Consider the following 19,901-nt stretch of genomic DNA (forward strand, 5'->3'; position numbering starts at 1 on the left):
TATCTGGAAATCATGCAGACACACCGGCCCTCGAGGCCTGGAATTGCCCACCCCTGCACTAGACAGTGCTCTGAACCTTTTTTCTTCAATGATTTGTGATCTTCACTGGTGTCCATGGATTACATGAAATCCTCCTCACCTTTATCCACCTTTGTCATGGTAGGGAGAACACGTTAATGCAAGGGTGGGGTCATCTAAGATAGCACAAGTTGTAAGGATTTGCATAAAAGAAGCAAAGTCTATGAAACCAATCAAAGGCTACAAATGCTCCTGAATAGAATTATCTTTTACATTTTAAGTTGATTACCATATTCTCCTTTGTTCATATATTCTACACACAATATTGGACAGATGTACTTATTTTAATTGTCACACTAAAAAAAAAAAAAAAAAAAAAAAAAAAAAAAAAATTGTCACACTGCACATAATTGTGATATTATGTGAAGTCATATCAAATATAATATGCAGCTGTAGCTCTCAGGCAAAACACTCAACCCAATTTTGGCCACAATTTTTGAATAATAGTCACAAACTTCTTAAATTACTTTGGCTAAAAGCATCGGTCATGAGAAATACAATGTCTGGATTGCAGTATGATGATGAAAATTGTCTGTCATCTTCTAAAATCCAAGCACCTTTAAGAAACAATACAGAAAAGTCTGTCTATGTATCGTTTGTGCATTGTTATAAAATAAGATTTTCTGACTTCTTTTAGCTGTGAATGTTGTGAAAGACAGTTTATGCAAAGCAGACATTCACCTCTGATGGTTTGTTTGTTGTTGTTTTTCTTTGAGAATTAGACTTCAATTTGTATGGAAAAAAATGTCAATTTTTAGTTTTTTGTTGATGTCCTTGTATGTATTTTGGGGGGGTCACGTATCTTACTTCTATAAAAAAAAATTACAGTGACAATAGACTACAGAGGTTGTCCACTGAAAACAGTTGGAGACTTAAGTTAAAAAAAAAATGTTTCTCCATTTGTTTCATGGTTTTGTCATGCTTTAAATGTATTTATTAAAGGTTTAACGGTTCCAACAAAAACCTGGACTCCTAAATTTTGGGTCCTTCACAATGATTGTATATGAGAATTGGACTGGGTGGCCCCTCCCCCAGGGATTCCAAACCGGAATGGCCCGCTGGTCCCAAAAAGCAGAAAATTTATTTAGAATAAACAGCTCATTACGTTTCTCAGAATAACGATTCTTGCTCTGCTTCCTTTTCTAAAATGTTCTGGCTCATCATAATAAAACTAGATATTAAACAATTTTCCATGAAATCTTTGCTGTAGTGTAAGTTATTCAAGTTATAAACTGACCAATCAGATGCCGCAAATGTGAGTTTGTGGTCTTGCTTTGAAAGTTTGAAGAGTTTTTTTGACAGATTCTCCAGAGCCCACTTTTAGTGGAAGGGCTGTGGTCTTCTTACATGCTCACTTCTGATAGGAGAGAGGGGTTGCTTTAGAAATGTTGACTCAGACCGACTCAGACCAATCACTGCCTATTGAGGATTTCTGGCTCCAACATGGCGATGGCCGTCTCGTGAATAAATGGTGACTCAGTTAACTTCATTTTTTTGGAACCAGAGGCAAATCATTTCCTATGGGTGACGTCACACTCACTCGGTCCAGTTCTCATCTACAGTCAATGGTCCTACAGCATCTGTTCCTGTCAGATTGAGCAGACCAACATGAACCGAGCAAGAGATTCTTAGCTGCAGCTGTCTGGGTACTACAGTCCACGTCATTCTAGAAGAAGGTTTTCCTGCTGCCCTGTTCAACTTACACCACGTCCCATCAAGCCAGGGGATTGCCAGAGTCTCAGCTCTACATGTTCCCTGTCCTTGAGGAGGATTGCCAGGACTGCTCCCTTTCATGCTTCATGTCCCTGGGTCGGGTCGCAAGGATCACCGGCTGTACTCCTAATTCATGTTCTTTTATCCCTCAGGAGGGTCACTGAAGCCGTTCCTCTTCGTGTTCACTGGTGAAGGCTGGCCAGAATTTCTCCTCTTCATGTTTCTTGGAGAGGGTTGTTGCAACTGCTCCTCTTCCTATTCTGTTTGAGTGGTTCATGATACCCCTCACCTCTGTTTGGCTGCAAAGACTTAGACTATTTTGTGGTCTTGCTTTTGTTCTGGCCCTCCTCCAGGTCATCTGGAATCCTCATGTTTTGTTTCATGCTTTGTTCCTCCCCCTCTCTCAGTCTTACCTGGTTTCATTTGATAATTATCCACAGCTGTCTTCAGTTAGATCAATCACACTCAGTCTGTTGTTTTTTTAGTCTTGTCTTAGTCAAATGCTGCTTTGTCTTCATTTTTGTTTCTCCGTTCATTTTATGGTGTTGTTGCTGTTTGAGGTATCAAGTTCTTGCCATAAAGCCCAGTTTTGGTTCCTCGCCCTAACTGAGTCCTAAACCAATTTCAAACTTGTATTAATCTTACCTCTGTAAATAATTGAATCGGTTAGTTCAAAAGAGGCCCAAGTCCACAATTTTTCAAATATTGATATTTTATGTTCTATGGTCTTCAAGGGAAAAGCTATCTGATTATGTGCGTCCGTTGTAATGTATTGACTATGCTTGACATTTAAAATGCATTAAGTGCAAAATTCCTGGACTTGGGCCTCTCTTGCATGGGTTTTGCTTTATCCCATAGATGGCAGCACTAGTTATTCAATATGGCAGCGCCCCTGTTTAATTCAAGAAGGGCCCAAGTCCAGAGACTTTGGTTTGCTAGTCCTCTTAAACTATAAAAGTGAGGTGCTTCACATTATAGCATCTGTAAGCTATGAACTGGTGCTAAAACTGGGTAAAGTATTGATAATTTGGTGTAGCCTCCCTTTAAGCTATGCAATTAAAATAACCAAACCTCTTGGACTTGGGCCCCTTTTGAACTAACCGGTTCAATTAGACTACATTAGCACACTACTCTTTATCCTTCTTTTTTTTATCTACTGTTGTGTGTTGCTGTATATTCTTGCCCTGTGCAGTGCTGCTGGTGGACCACCTGCAATTTAATTGCCCCTGCAAATACCGTAAAGTCTTTGAATCTTGAATTTATTTAATTTAACTGCCAACAAAATAAAAGCATCTGTATGGACTTCAATTGATAGCTAACCCTTCATTATTAGTCAGCATGCTTGGTTTAAATAGACCCAAATGATTTCATTAAGAAATCTTCAAATTCATTATAAAATGAAAACATCAAAACAAATTTGGATTTGCCAAAAAATAAACTGATGAAGAACCTTGTGTTTTAAGCAATGTGCAGCAAAAATGTAAGTTGTGGTTCTGTTAAAGATGGCTTTTCTGGTCTAAAAAAACTATAGTCAACGTAGTTTTACAAAGTTGACATCACCTGACAAAGACTAAAGTCTGAAATATGACCTCTTGTCTATATCAATGTCAAAATAGGTGTAACTGTGATACATAATAAATAGATCTAAATGACAGCCTGTGAACGTCTGTATGCTAAACACTGTTTTCTGTGATGCACCTTTCTAAAATTACAGTAAGTGAGATCATATAAGAAAACACACACATTTCTGCAGAGTTTTGTTCTATCCTCCAGTGGGTTTGTCACAGCATAGCAGGCAAAAGCAATACTGATTGACTCGACTGCGTAACTGCACAGGCACATTGATTTGGCAAAGGGGAAAACGCAGCACAGGGAGAGCGGAATAACACTTCTATTTTCTGTGGCATGAGTCTGCCTTTGCCCTCTGTACACATATCTGTCAGCTTCTCTGTTTTGCACATACACAGCTTAACGGGGAAAACACTGGCAGCCAGAGGTGTCTGGAGACATGCATGCACACACATACAAACACACAACAGGCAACATGGATTTCCTGTTTGGCATTACTGAGCAGTGAACGACACAGCTGAGGGCATCAGGCTACTCTCTAGTCGCCAAAGCAGCCAAGCAAATGTGCTTTCTGCCTCTTTTTTCCCCCCACCTAATGCACACCTTCACAAAACTGTTCGTTCACACCCAGGGACGTCTGCCAAAAACAGCTTATTTTGATAATTACCGCTTTTATTTCTGCATTATTGCTGCTCCAGCTTCATTTTTTATTTTCCTTTCACCTCTTGCTGGGAATGTACCTCGTTCTCCGTGTGCATCTTTCCGTCTCTCATTTCGTTTTCATTAAAACAAATGTGGCTTTCCTTGGCAACATTGGCTTTTTGGCTGGTTTAGCACAGTGTCGAGCCATCCCAACAGGTAAACATGCTTCATCAGCCACATGGATACACCTTCGCTTCCAAGAGCAAGCCTTTTCCCCAGGCTGAGCTAAAACGGATCAGTGGGAAGGTTTCGTTTTGCAAGAACAAACAAGTCCAACGCAAATACACGTCTATGCATTTTGTATGGGGCCTTTAAGTGCGTGCGCTCAAAGGTGCATTTGTGTGGCAGCTGGGGCTGTGTGAACTGATGTGTGTGTTTTGTGTCTCCTTGAGTTTTGTCAGAGTTCCTGTACATGTGTGTGTATGCAGCCTGCACAGCTCAGATGTGTGCGTTTGTCTGCACAGGGTGCATTATTTTACGCAGCAGACCGGACACTGCCAGAGGCGTACACCAAGCGGTCACGCGGCATGACGGAGAAGAGAACAGAGTTGCTGTCAGAAGGCCTTCTTAACACGCTGCTGCTCTCCGTTCGGGGACATTTCAGGAGCATTTGACTGCGAAAGGACTCTGCCAAGAAGCAATAAACACAATTCTCCAAAACTACCACAGAGACACACACGACTTTACCCCTGAAGGCCTCCGGCTTTAAAATACCGTGCTAATATCTTTGATCTCCCCTATGAGACGTGCGTGAGTGAGGGCATGAGGAGGAGGAAGAGGACACAATTCCACCAGGCTGCAGATTCACACCTTTAATGAATCTCTGAGCTTTTTTTTTTTTAAACCATGAGTGGGTGACAAAGAGAGAAGTCGGTTCAGAAACAGACAGATGCATTGTTAAAGCACAAGTTGTTTAATTGACACAATTTGTAACTTTTTTTGGAGCGGGGCAAGAAGTGGATATTTTGCCAGTGCAAACTGGTATTTTGTTTTTAATGATATCGTGATGTTCAGATAAAGGTTTGAAATGATGAGTGTTCATCTAAGTGCCAAAAAAAAAGGCTCACATCTAAATGTTATTATCAGAAGTTGATGTTGGCATAGATATTTTGAAGACCACACTGCTATCATTTTTTTATTAGAGTGAAGATAAGTTGTCCCCTTTTAGAAATAATTTCTTTGAAAAGTGTATCAAAATAACTGATGCATGATTAAAAGATGAATACAAAATTAAAACTTCAATTTTTTAAGTGATGTCTAGTGGTTGTCATAGGGATTGTCTTCTTGACAATGTGATATTTATGTTGTTTGGCTCTTTTCTGATAATTGCTGGTCAACATTTTTTTTTTACAAACCTTTAGACGGAACTAAAAGAATTGATGGTCATTTGTGTAAACTGAACCTGAAAATGTTTTAATGGGGTAAATAATTTACAGAATTAGAAAGCAAAAAGTACATTTGTTGCTAAATTTTCAGTTTAAAGACCCACTCTGACCATCTTTTGAGCCATTTATAAGCGTTATGCCGTCTTTTAATTATGATTAAAAGCAAAATCACAAAAAATCACTGTCGTTTTCTTGGACATTTTTTGCAAAGCAGAAAAAATGATTGAAATTCACCTTTGAGTTGTGAGGTTTTTTTTAACTGTTTAATCAAATACCTGTTTTAAACTGTTATAATCTAGTCTAACTATTTTTTTTTGTGTCTAAACAAATTTATGCTTTTAATAATGCATCACTATTGACAGAAACTTTTTCACACATGTCCAACAGTGTGTTTGTGTGTCTTTTTAATAAAAAGAAAAGAACTGTCTGCTATTATGCCCATGGTTTAAAAATCCATATTAAAAGTAGTGGTCAGAAATAAAAATCTATCCATGCTTACAGTGAGGAGTCATTTATCCATTTAATCTTTTAACTGTTTTTATTTCACATCCTTTTTTTTTAACCCTCAAAGCTCCCATAAAAAAAGACAGTATTCTAACAAATGGCTTTCACGAAGGCAGGAAATAAACATCTTCCTTTCCTGCTTCCTATCACTTTTCCTTCTGCATCAGCATTCAATAACATGTGCAAACTAGAACCTTCTCCATGTGAAGACCAGAGGAAATGATTGTTCACTGTAGTTTCAGCTTTTTCTCAATCAACATCAAAAAAAGAAAGAAGAATTTGTGCGCAAATCATGGCAGCCAATGCAGACAACATTACGAAGCAATCTCATATCAGTGTCACTGATGGGTCCAGCTCAGCCAGCAGCCTAAGGTTGGTTCCTTTAATATTTTGAAGGAACAAAGGTTCCACTGTTGTTGTGGCTTGGAGGAGAGGAGGAGAAATGTCAATGACAGCGCCATTCCAGTTTCAAGTGTTGATTGGAGGATTTCAGCTCTTCAGGGAATCTTTGGCTTGGGGAGGCAGGAGCGCCTCAAAGGGATGAGGGTTTTTGCTGACCCGGTGTCTCCGAGTCTCGCCTGGGTGGACTCCTCCAGGGATTTTGTGTTAGTGTGCCAGGAATCCTTCCCCGGCTCTGATGTTCTGAGAGGCTGAGTGATTGAAGTGCTAAACAGTTTTTGAGTCTGCACCCAGGGTCCTGCATTGAAGCAGGGAAGGCCCCTAGATGGAGGGGGCAGCTGCTTGGCCTGGTTAGCCGAAGATCCTGCAAAGCATGCAGCCCTTGGAGACCCTCCAGCGCCCCCTAGCTTGGGCGACGGGTGTGGCATGCGCTTGTGAAGGCGAGGAGGCGGCAGCGTGCGAGGGCAGGTGGAACCGGCAGATCTTGGAGCGACAGGGTCGTGGGTTATCACAGCGAGGGATTTGCACCCATGCTGCGCTGCACACTGTTGTGCTGACGCTGGGCTGTCTTTTGCAGTCATTTCCTGTGGAGTGCAAGAGCGCAGGCAGGGCAGGTTGGTGCGGAGGCGATGAGTCAGCTTGTCAGGGTCTGCTGCCCAACACACATCTGCCACGAGAGCTTCAGGAGGACAGTCATCTGCGCGAGTTGCTTCCTCTGATGTCCTCTCTGATAGTTCATTGTGGCCCTCGATGGGGAGAGTTCTTACTGGTCTTTCCCGGTGGGAGGGTTCGATGAGACAAGGCTTGAAAGGCTGTAGTATTTGAGGCTGCAAGAAAAAGAAAAAAGTCAACATTTATAGGTAAACAGAAAAATGGAATCAACCAAGCACTGAGGAGAAATTTACTTTAGTGAAGTAAATATTTTCTTTAAAAATGGGAACGACCCAGAAGGAGGCTTCAAAGAAAAAATGGCTGTAGATTCTGTCTATAATGTGGATGTCAGTGCTGGATCTGTTCAGACATCATATTGTGCACACACTGTTGGAAGAACAACTAAAGTTATGAGTCAGTGAGTTTCATTTCAAGTAATTGCTAAACATTATTCATCCCATAGATAAAAACAAGAGCAGCCTTTTCCATTTTTTATGAGTTTATTTAAAAAAAAAAAGGTTAAAAACCGACTGCTCATAAACACTCTGTTAAATGTATTTTGAAATACTGGGACCACTGGGAACGCTTTTCCAATAGATCAAATGTTGATCTGAGTGGTTCATTACCACAACCTGTGTATCTCCTGCTTTCTTTGTTCAGATCTAACAAGCAAAATGTGGGAAGACTGCAACAAAACAGACTATTTGGCTATTTTTCCAGGTAAAAAGAACCAACAAGGTCAGACATACTTTGATTTTTACATGTATGAAACTCCAGAAAGGGGACCTTTTTTTCAGTGAAGTCAATGTTTAGTTTTGAAAACCATCTAACAAAATAATAGGAAACATGGCTGAAGTAGCCTATGACCCAAAACATCAATAAAAATGCTCCATATCCTGATTGTAAGACTGATTCGGTATGAGACTGATGGCAGCTCTGTTTTACCATTGGAGATTCCATCCTAGCGTTTTAGGTGTCCTTTGAACGGGAGCTGCACAATTCAACCCACCTGAAACCATCTCCAGCTACTAATGAGCCTGAACTCGGCTTTGGCACAAACACGCTCTCTGAGTGGGAAGTGAAAAGATTTCAAAGGATGCGAAAATACAGCTGTAATGGTGGTTGTTTCTATTTTCATCATCGACCCGCTTGCACTGCCAATGCGAGCAAATGTCCAGGGCCACAGCCCCACCTCCTGGTTCCTCGGTGCAGTGCGCCCACTGAGCTGTCCACTCACTCTGCGAGAGGTTGCATGGATTTCTGGTTCCAATTTAAACTTAAAGTAAGCTTTATTTTGCCGTTTTATATCCATCTTTAATTATTTACTGGATTTTGACATTTAAAATAATGAAACTAAAGTCTGTTATAAAAATAAAGACAGCCTCAGATCAAAGATGGGCATTTTTACTCTCATCTGATCTCCCTTTTCATTCCTGTTTCACACAGAAACATTTTTAAGGCAGGTCTTTTTTATAGTTTGGACTGTGTGATTCCTGACTGAAATCTCAATTAGCATAATTATAGCAGTTCTCTGTCTTCTTTAATTGTAAGGGTCGGTAATGAGAGCGCGCTGTGCACTATATTTATACCTCATAAATAGAGGAGCGTAGTCAGTGATTGAGACACGGCAAGTCTGAAAGCTTCAATTTGGTAATTATTTGCTTCTACGGGTGTCTGCAAAAGATACTAATACTGTGCAGCAATCAATCGGAGCCTTTCATGGCACTGGAACAGAGTAAATATCTCAGCATCTAATCATAGCGACCACACTAAAAGATATTCACCAACAAGCCAATTTGTGGCACCTGGAAGAAAATCTCACGGCCAAAAGTGATCGATCTCGACTCAAGCATCTCTCCACTCTAGAAATAGCTTGTGATTAGAAATCAGCATGCACGAATGTGGATGAAGAGATTGAAAAGATGTCTGTGACTGCAGGAAAATGGCAGGATGTGCGGTACAGAAGCACAGGAGGCTGACGTTACAACATCAGTGCATTTTAAAACGCTAGGAGGTCGACTGAAACAAAACATGTTACACAAGTCATGCAAACATAAAGTCTCAAGTGTGATGGGGAAAGTAAGAGATGATTTTGAAACCAAATATATATATCTATATATAGAGATATATATTTGTCTGTTCATTAAAAACAATTCAAAACAATCAAATCGTCAACTGCATTTGCATCGGACAAAGCTGGATTAAAAACTTAAATTAATTAAAAAGAATCATAAGTCTCGTGCAAACGCGTGAAGAATAGCATGCTTCTCAGATCGCCGTGTGCAGATCTGAGGGGGCTGCAGACCAAGTTGAAGGAAGATTTACTATACCACGATGTGTCAGTGAAGTAGCACGCTAGATGCTCCACACCTTGTCAAAGGTAATGTGCAAGGAAACAATGATGGAGAGAATGAATCAAATTGGATCAAAATTAGGTTTGTAAGAGGCCTTGGGTTTCATAGAGGAGAGAAGGGATTAATGGCATGAAAGAAGGAATAAAAGACAGACAACACAATTACTGAGTTACAGCAAATTCAGAAGCACAACAGAGACAAAGCCTTGTTAGGGTCAAAATCCTACGTTAGCTCAACAAATAAACCATATTAGTGTCATGCATGATGACAGCAAATCCCATTCATTTAGATGTCTTAAAGCGAGCTGGTAAACTAGCTACATACTGGTTTGTTTATAGCTAAAGCTCCTGATTGGAGAGTCAGAGCATTAGTTGACTTTTGGCTTTTGCCTTCAGTTTTGTTTCTCCTCTGGCAACATTTAAAAAAATTGTTTTGTATAATTAAAAAAAGGCCTTTTTTATATTCTCCTTTAGTAATGCTGGTTAGGACTGCGATTAATTACACCAGAAGCAAAACACAACATGACTACAGCCTTAAGTGTACTCAAGTATTTGTTTAAAAAAAAAAGTAAAGGTCAATACAAGAGCACTTAATATAAAAATAAAAGAAAATCTGTTAATTTTGTGTGTTGATGTGAAAATAAGAACCAGCTAGAAAAATAAAAAGAAATCCTGCATGTTTTTTTTTTTCTTTTCATTTGAGTTCTTTACTTTCATACATGTGCCTTGTTACTACTGTTACTCTATTTGACACGCCCGCGTGCACAATCATCAGCGCAGCATAACAAAAAAATATATATATATTTTATGACATTTTCAGTTTGAATTTTGGTATAAACCTTTATTTAAAAACAGGTAGAAAACAAACAAAAATCTCTATATTTTTTTTTTCAAAAAAAAAACGTGTTCAAACGTAGAATTCTCTTCTAAAAAGGAAAATAATTTTGTATGGTAGTAAAAAAGTTGGAAAGCTACTGAGTAACTTGTCAGACCCTTAGATGCGCTGCATTTTGCAAAGAGAACAGAGGAGGCTGCAGAGGATGTTCAGTGACTCACTCTGTCTGCGCTGGGGCATGCTGGTGCGGGTCAAGCCCTGATGCTGCGCCTGCCAAGGGGACAGCAGGGGGGTGGGCAGCACACCCTACGCAGGGAAAACACAAAGGACAGAAAGCATAACACAGCAGAACACACCCACCATGAAAGTCATGCTCACAAAGACTCTCAGGCCTGACTGCACTTCTAATGAGTACAAACAGCCCAATTAGCACGCCACACCGGAGCATTTACAGGAGTGCATGCAAACACCGAACAGCATGCAGCCTCAACATTAATGGAAAGTTCACTTCTAGGGATTTTTTTCCTAAAACTTTTACTGATTCATTTTGGAATACATTTTTAGAAAGCAACGGAGAGCAACACTGAAACAAGGTGCACTATAAGTGAACTGATGTACAGCAACATTCATGTTTTTGAGCACTTAAGGTCAGTCTAATTTAGATAACTGCAAATTAAAAACAATATTTTTGCTTTAATCTATTAAATATATATTTTTAGAATTTTACACATATAGAAATTGGCTAAAACTGATATCTCAAAGTGATGATAAACTTTTTCCCCCCAATCTTTCCAAAAAACACCTTGAATGAAGCTTTACAACCATCTTCACATCCCTTTGCATATTCCATGTCCTATTACAATGTAGTGGAAAGGAAAGCGATGTCCAATGGACGCTGGTAAAGAACCGTGTGTGACCTTTCTTGGCGGTGGTCGGCTCCACCTTGTCACAGATGGTTATGACCTTGCAGGAGTGAAGCTGCTCCAGTTGGAGCAGGTCAGGTACATCTTTGCTGACAGCCGGCCGGGAACTTCCTGTGTCCACATAGCTATGTGCACCAACTGAGATGCACATTTTCCCTCCAGTGACTTTGCCATTCTTTGTGCAAAGTTACATTTTCAGAAAGGTAATCTGGAAGAAAACTTCAGTCCAGAAAAGAAGTAATGATTTAGACTCATTTTCTGACAGTATCATTAGGAAAAGTGCCTAAAAAAGTTACCCTACAATCAGCTACTAGCATGTCACCAGTCGTTCTAGTTGACTAATTATCAAACAGAAAAAAGAGAAATACCACATTTGGTTGGACACATGAAGCAAGAAGACAAGAAAATGAGGCGGCAACTTCCTTGCAGCTTCAGCAAAGTCTATTCTTCACCCCTCTAGTGCTACTGTTCCTGCTGGATCTCCCTTTGTCTATGTCCCTCCTTGAACACCAACAAGTGTTTCAGCAGGCGGTGTTGGCAGAAGCTTCCCAGTGAAGCATCATTTGCAGAGAGAAAAAAGGCAATAATAACGAAGGGGTAGGTTGGAGGGCCTTGAACGATTCTGTCAGAATTTGGCAGCTTTATTGAAACCCTGAAGCTGCTTCCGTCTGTCTGTCAGTTTCTTACATTTTCCATTCCTGTAAACGCCTCCGATGAAGGGCGTACATCACCAGGGCAGTGAGACAAAAAGTGGAAAAGTAGAAAAAAATATTTTAACAAGATATATTTATAACCTATCAGTTCCGTCTTTTTTTTCCCCGGTAAGTAACAACATGTAGACCTGGGTTCAGGGGTCAATAGCTCAGGGTAAAAGTAAAGATTTAGTTCTTTCAGGCACTCACAGTTTTAATGAGTACACAGGAAATGCATTCTCATCCTACTGCCCTCACAGCTGGGCCCGGGGTGTTGGAGTGAAAGACATGGTTGGTTTGGCTACAAACATTTTTAAATTCCATTCTACATTGATCCTCTTAATGTGATAAGTATCTGTACATATCTTTTATTCCACAGGAAACTGTTTAGGATTCCAATTTTACTGTCAGAAAACCAATTTTCAATTTTTTTAACTGGCTTTGAAATGTTTTTAAGAAAGGTGAATTCTTTCATTCAAATCAATGTTGAGTTTTAGTCCCATGTTCCCATACGGGTGTTGACCCGTTCAGGTGCCTATGGCATTGGGTGCTCCAGCCCCGTGGAGGGTTGTACACAGGTGCTGCTGCATCTTGAAGTGAGCGCAGGTGTCTTGCGGTTCCATTGAGCGTCGTGCGACCACCTTAGGGGACATAACGAAAATGGAACGCACCCTTACGTGTTAAGTGTTCTCTAAGACCTATTACCCTGTCATGTTAATACTTTCACTCTGTGGGCTCACCCAGCGATCCACAATCTTAAAAATGTGTGGAGGCCACCTTCATTCCCATTACACGTTCATCCATTTTGGTTCGTCCAGCTTTTAGCCACCCATGAGGGCAGTTGTGAATAAGGCAAAAGAAGGAGCCTATTCTGAGTGTTAGCTAATGATTTTTCAACCATATCTTTTCTTTACATTGTATTACAGTATATGGTTTCACCTCAGATAATGAAAGAGAAGGTGCCATCTGATGATAAAGCTTGTGTCTCTGCGTCAGTGTTTGCTCTCTACAGCCATTTCCACACCCGGACTATCAGTTCACTGTGCATTTCAGCCCTTTAATTATTCCAGTCTGTTGTTGTTACAAGCTAAGATGACAGTATAATGCAGGAATGAAAATGAACAGAGCTTATACTGTTTGTTTGCTGCCCCTAGAGTGCCTGTGTGAGTGTGTATTTGTGTTCCTGCAAAATGTAAACAAGCAGGTTTAAGAATGTAATTTAAGAGCTTATGGTCCAACAAATGAACATTTACTTTTTGCTGGTCAGCAACAAAAAGCTTAAGTGGGGAAACTGAATAGTTTTACAATAAAAAGGAAAAGTCATTTCTCTTTTTAATTAAAGATTGGGCAAAATAGGAGCTAAAGCGAGATGTGGATTTATCTGCAAATGCAACAATGAATGGACAGTAGTACATGTGTTATCAAATGGGACTGTGCCTTATAAATATAAATATATATATTTGGCTATAAAATACAATCTGTCTCCATGTGATGATCTTGGTTTAGAGTTTTCAAACTAGAGCTTGTGGAAAGACACTTTGAAGGAAAGTTTTTGATTTTGCTGCGATCCCACAACCTTTTCATCACATGTTTGATTTTAGGAGACCCTGCGTCGCCCTTAACAGACTCCACATCTTCAAAGTCTTCATTCAAAAAGCTTCGTAGAGCAGGTTCACGCTGACAGTCAAGTTTGGTTCCAAGACTCGCTTCAGTGACTTTGGCAATTAAATCTTCACCTGTCCAAAAGTGAGTGTGTATGGGTAAGTGTGTGTTCCTGCTGTTTGGTGCAGGAGGGGCAGACAAAGTGTGGGTGTAGGGAGAAGGTCAAGATCCGGAAAAAAAAGGCAAAACTTTCAACTAACAGCTTAACACCGATCACTGGGCTCTGTCCTCTCACTCCGAGAGACGGCAAATTGATCTAATTATGTTAGAGGTAGGAGACAACAAAGGTCTCAGATAGACAGGGTCACAAACATAAGGGGAAAAAACAGAAAAATCACTGAAGCAAGAAAAGAGAAAAAAAAACTGAATAGGAGCAATAAAAAACAAAGATGTCAAGGGAGCCGTAAGAAGAGATGAAGAAACGAATGTTTAAAAGGCAGAGAGGGAGAAAGGAGCTGTAATTATGCTCTGTATCTGCCGCTGACGTAACGCTGCCTGTTGTTGTGTTGCCATTGTTTCACTGCGGCAGCTCATCTGCATGTTTGTTTATCTGGGTTATTAGCGGGGTCTCCCCCCCCCCCTTCCTCCCGTCAGCTGAACTCATTGTTCAGTCACACTGAGCGTGCTCCACACCTGAGCACGAGGACACGTCCAGCATCCCATTTTCACAATTACATACAGAGCAAAAAAAAGAAAAAAAAAAATATCAAGCAGGCAGGCACAAAGCTGCACATGCTCTTATATTGTTCTGTGTGAAATCGCCAAACTCATACCGCACATGATTTCTTTGCAACAATAAGAAGAAGGGACAAAGGAAGATCCACTGGTGTGATTGCTCCAGGGATACGCTCACAAAGCTTAGTTTTCTACAAGTTACATTTAAGTAGGTTCTATTGCCACACTGCTTGTGCAACTAGCTGTGACAAGCGCAACCAAGTGTGCATTTAATATAACACTTTCTTTAATCTTTGGGAAAATGGTGCTTGACCTCAAAACTGGAACCTAATCACAATTGTTGTCGAAAGCTTACCAATATGAAAAAGCTTAAAGTTAAATATAGGGATTTTTTTGTAGCCCTGAGGGCAGCAATACATACATTTTTGGTCCCTCTCTTGTTAGAAAATGCAAATAAAGCGGCCCTGCAGGCACAAAATTAAAAATAAGGAGCAACAAACCTTGCACTAAAATTCCTCTGAACTTCTCTCTTGGTTTTTCTACTGAAGTAAAGTAAGAGCTCTTAAAAATGTGTGTCTAGACTAATCTCCTTGCAAACACTTTAACCTTCAGACTACAGAGATAAAAAACCTTTGTATGAACTACAAAGCTATAAAAACGTTACATCTTCTAGGCTTTGACGCAGAAAGTAATTTGTTTTTTCCTAATATGGCATCAGAGGAAAACAGACACTCCAGCGTACTGGAGCACTTTAGATGTTGGATGAGAAAAAAATCATTTTAAAGAACAAAAAATAACAAAAAAAAAAGTCTACAAATGTTGCCTTAAAGACCCACTCCAACCGTTTTTAACATGTGCGGTGTTTTTCAGATGATGGAGAACATATGATTAGGAAAATTAAACTTAAAATTGCATTTCTGAGCATTTCTTTATTCAAATCATGGTGAATCAGGAGCAGAAAAAAAATGTAGTTTGAAAAAACTTGTGGAAAACACAGATAATGCATTTACGTGTAGATGACAAGATCCATGTACGTCTTTACTTTCCTCGTCCGAGCTGGAATCGGACTCAAACCTGTACGGCTGGACAGCTCCGATATTGCTCACCATTTTTTTGGAGCGGTAATGCTTGGTTGGGTTGTAATGGGTGTAAACAGATGGGTGACGGGAAGTGGGGACAGGCCAACAGTCCTACCTACAAGTCAGAGGTTAATGTTTAAGAAACTACTGCTGCTCTGGAAAAATGATGTCCTAGAAAACAACACAGGTTTTTTTATTTTGGATAAAAATGGCATAATCATAAAAGACGACTGAGAACGCTTTTAAAATAGAGCAAAAGATGATGGGAGTGGGACTTTTACATGAATATTTGAGTAGATACACTACTATGCAAAAACAATGGGGTATTATGGAAAAAAAAAAGTTTGCCACCAAGCTTTTTGATTAAACAGCAAACACCAAAGTTTCTTTTTTTTTTAAAGAAATGTTACTGTTATATATACATTGTGAATTGTTTTTTCTCTTCCAATTCTTTGCCAAAGGAATGGCCCAAGTGCACAGCTAACCTTTAAGATCAACTGCGAGCTCTGAAAACTCAAAGGTTACAGACATAATGTGTTTATTTTCACTGAGCAGTGAAACTGTGTGCAGGAAACTGTCTGCGCCCGCTCTGGTGATGGCACAGTAATGTTGACGAAAGGAGATGAAAAAAATACATATATATATATACAATATCTAAAAATATGTAAAAATATATAGTAGTATAAAGTGCACAGACAAAACAAAAACATTTTGATGATGGGTTTTCAGTGCATTAAACCCAGATTATGTTTGTTTTTTTCTTTTTTAACCAGAGGTTTGAATCCCATCATGTATAGCTCTGCTTTGATGGTTGCTATAGCAACTGGTAAACTATACGCTCCTGTGGCAAGTGGGCACCTAATGTAGTTGGCAGGCTAACATGTTTTGTTTTTTTTCCCCGTCTGCATGTGTCAAGATATAAATGTTTCCACTTCTGAAACGGATAGGTAACAGTTCATATGGTAGCATTTTGTCAAAATGATTTCCTTTCTGGAAATAATTGTGCTAAATGCTTAGGGCTGCCTGCTTTTTGTGTGTGTGTCACCCTTTTAGCAAAGAGCAGGTCAATTAGGAGAGTGTTTTTACTAGGCACACTGCCTGTGGCATTTCAGCTATACAATCAATAGCTGACTGCCACACAGCATGCTGCTCTAGCATGAGCCTGCAAATACAAAAACACAAATCAGTCCAATTCTTTCTCCCTACATGCGTCTCTATCTACATTTGTCTGTTCCTGCAATGTTAGGACTAGCTTCCATGTTCTGGGAGTTCTGGCTGTTTAGATGAAAGGCAATGTGGCGGCAAACTGATAAACAAATAAACTGTATTCCGTGGAGATGACATGGCAAAGCAATTTAACCCTCTGGAGACTTTCCAGCTGTGGATGAGAAACACACAACATGATTGTAGCCAGTCTTCAATGTGAGCTATTGTTGATATAGAGTTTGGACACGATATTCTACTGATCTGATCAGCAGAATCAGGCTGCGATAGCAAACAGAGGCTCAAAGGGAATTGAGTTCTGGATGAACTTTCTCTCTATGAAGTTCAATAAACCCAGATTTTACGGTTAAAAAAAAAAAGCTTAGTAATAATCTGACTCACAGCATGGTTTGGTGGCCTCCAGTGCGTCTGGGTAGCTTTGTCGTAGAGATGACGTTTTTCACCCTGCCTGCCACCGTGGGGTCGTAGTGAGGAGGGGGCCCCCTGGTGGTGGCATTGACACCTAGTTTGTCCTGGAAAAGACTGGATTGGAAAAGAAAAAAATAAATAAAAAAATTAAAAAAATAGAAATAATATACTTTCAAGTGTAAGTTTACTGGATAATAATGAAGAAAAAGAAGATACATGGACTATGGGATAGGAAGAAATGTCAAGACCAGAAACAAAGCATTTCTGCTTGACAAACCTTGCAGCCACAATCAATATAGTCACGATGACTTGGGGGTACCTAGGGAAACCACTGTCAGTCAACAGTCTACCCTTACCAGAGGAAATGCAACACAAAATACGTTCTCTGGACAAAAACTCAGACGTTTGGAGGTCTTATGGGTAAATGATTTAACTCGCATATTGACTCACAAATCTCTGCACAAAGTTTCTCTATCTGTTCATACAAATAGGTTACAATAATTCAGAATGCATGTATTAAGGTGATTAAGGCCCTTTTAATGCAATGTAAATTAAAAACAAAATTAATGCTGGAGTACTTTACTAAAGGTGTGGTGTTTTTGATAGTTTCAACTTACAAACTCTTAAGTTGTATTTAATTTTGATGGTGCAAGCACCAACATGTCTGTATTTGAGATATCACTCTAGGAAAGTAAGACATGTAGAAATTGTAATTGCTTATTTGTATTTTGGTCACTGATAAATTAATGCTTTTTACCTCAGCGGCCAAGGGCAAAAAGAATTTAAACATGTACTTTTTGTGTTTAAAGAAATGTATTTGGCTATATTAATTATAAATTAAGTGATACAGTAATTTGATGGGAACAGTAATGCTAAACATTAACACTGAAGATGCCAAAAACTTAAACATGGTGACAAACACTGTGGTCCATGTAGTTTGCGATAAAATACACATTATTTCATTTTAATGAAAAAATAAGTCTGGTTTAGTACGGGTTAAAGATATTATGAACAAGAATAAACATGTTTGCCAAAAAACCTATGTTTAAAAAACGTTTTTTTTTTTTTCAATAAAAATACTTCAAACAGGTCAAAACGTTTTTCATTAAAAACAGATGATTTTAATTGCTTTTTAGCAGTCAAAATCTGACAATTACCCTGAACGCTCACTATTAGTACATTTGCAACATTTCATTATGTTTAAAGTGTTGTTGTTTTTTAAATCCACATAAAGAACATAATCTCCTGCACAGAGATTCTTAAAAGATCTGACAAAAATTGCAGCTATTTTTCAGCGTAGATGAAAACACAATTGAGTTTAAACAGGATGAGAGTCTAATCATCAACAGCAGCCACAACACTAATGGAAACAGCATCCAAAAATCCAATCTGCCAAGTAGAACTGAGAAAGTCCCTTCTCAGTCTCCCAAGATTCCCCTTTTTTCCCCCGGACTTTTGCATCCAAAGACACTATATTCTACGGTTATTGCAGCACATCTGCTGTTTTGCTTCTTCAAATCTCCATTATGGTCACTTTAGTTACTTTCAGCAGTCTAAACTGAGCAGTTTCTAACGTTTGACCTCATTTGTTCAGAGAGCTGCTAAAGAGATCTGTAAAGTCTCTAAACCAATTTCAGGGAGAAATATCAAACTCAGCGGCCCTAATGGTAAAACAACAGAAGCATTTATTCTTTAAAGAAACACTAAAAAGATTTTAGCCTATGGGACAAGTAAAAACCACAGCATTCTGCACAGGGCTTTCTTTTTTTTTGTCTAATACTGCTGGCATTTTTGAGGAAATAGGAAAGTAAGATTTGCTAAATTTCTCAAATTCTGACTTTTCGAGGGAAGCATCAACTCAGGAACTACTTGTTGACCTATTTCTAGAACATTTTGACTTTTACACTATCAAAATTTCTAAAAGTCATCCACAGAATGTAAAACTTTGTTTTTTTTTCCTTTGCTTGTGGATGGGTGTTACTTCTAATTGGCAAGGTAGCACGTGGACAGTCAAATGCTTCCAGGTTTGACATTTTGGCATTTGTCAAATTGGATGAGATTTGAATTATGTCACCAGATATTTTTTGGCTAATAAGGGAATACCTGTGAAATATGTGGAGCATAGAAATGGAGTCAAAACTGAACAAAATGTGATGGCAGGCAGAGGAGACCCACTGTAGTGGAAGTAGGAGTCAACCAAAATATTCCAACTGTTCAGCAAAAAAATGTGTTTAAATGATTCTATCTCATTTCACACCGGAAGAAGGTTTTTCAAAAGGCTTAAACTGTATTTTCTAAATGAGTAAAGGGGTGCAGTGCCTGTTTTGTGCCTGCGACCACTACAAAATAAATTTAGGTGGTATGGAAATATCTCCCTTACATTTTTCACTATTTAGGTTCTTGCTAGTTTGTTGTTGGTGGAAATGCGAGTCATAATTAAAGTAATAATGCAAACAAAGCTTTGCATGAACACTTACTCAAGTTCGAGCTCTGTGACAGATCAGTCTTCAAAGCACACTGTACACACTGATCCCTGTTCAGCTTCTCGGCTTAAAATAAGACACAGACTTAAAATAAAGGGGCTTCATTTGAGCTTGAATAGTCAGTGTGAGAAAAGCTCTTGTTGCCTAATGCATTCATTCTTCTTGGCTGCTATCAGCCACATAGAGAGTGCTTGCTAGTTTAACCAAGACACCAGCATTAGGTGGTGAACTCCTAAAGGTTTTCAGTCTTCCATGTAAAAAAAGGCTGAATATTTCTACCATTATCTTTCAAAGTGTTTCTGTTGAAATAATACTTAATATTTCTAACTAACCACTATTCAGCAGCTACTAAAGAACGCTCTGACCCAAAAAAAAAATTTTTAAAAAGACATTAGATATAATAACTATTGTTTTTTGTTTTTCTTTTAAGTACCATATTTTTCAGAATTTAAGTTGCGTTCTTTTGCATTATTTGGCAGTGGGGAGTGATTTATATTTAGGAGTGACTTATTTGGAATTTTTATAAAAACAAATAGGCTCATGTGTTTGTTATTTTACCACTAACA

General features: G+C 39.1%; 1 protein-coding gene across 12 annotated transcripts in view; it reads right to left on the reverse strand.

The window, feature by feature from the left end:
- Positions 1 to 5,966: 5,966 nt before the first annotated feature.
- Positions 5,967 to 19,901, reverse strand: part of ccser2a (coiled-coil serine-rich protein 2a) — a 43,436-nt gene continuing 29,501 nt past the window's right edge. For 6 of the 12 annotated variants that reach the window (XM_078932165.1, XM_023963033.2, XM_011484349.4 and 3 more), the window contains 2 exons: positions 16,826 to 16,966; positions 5,967 to 7,177 (listed from right to left, as the gene is read on the reverse strand). In XM_078932165.1, the coding sequence (XP_078788291.1) occupies positions 6,449 to 7,177; positions 16,826 to 16,966 (870 nt within the window). In that variant the 3' untranslated portion in view covers positions 5,967 to 6,448. Of the gene's footprint in view, positions 7,178 to 9,331; positions 9,372 to 10,410; positions 10,496 to 15,247; positions 15,336 to 16,825; positions 16,967 to 19,901 lie in introns of all 12 variants that reach the window. The other 6 variants (XM_078932167.1, XM_023963036.2, XM_078932168.1 and 3 more) reach the window with 4 other exon arrangements.

The sequence above is a fragment of the Oryzias latipes genome, chromosome 15 (genome assembly GCF_053564925.1).
Source record: "Oryzias latipes strain Hd-rR chromosome 15, Olatipes_Hd-rR_3.1".
Classification (NCBI taxonomy): Eukaryota; Metazoa; Chordata; class Actinopteri; order Beloniformes; family Adrianichthyidae; genus Oryzias; species Oryzias latipes.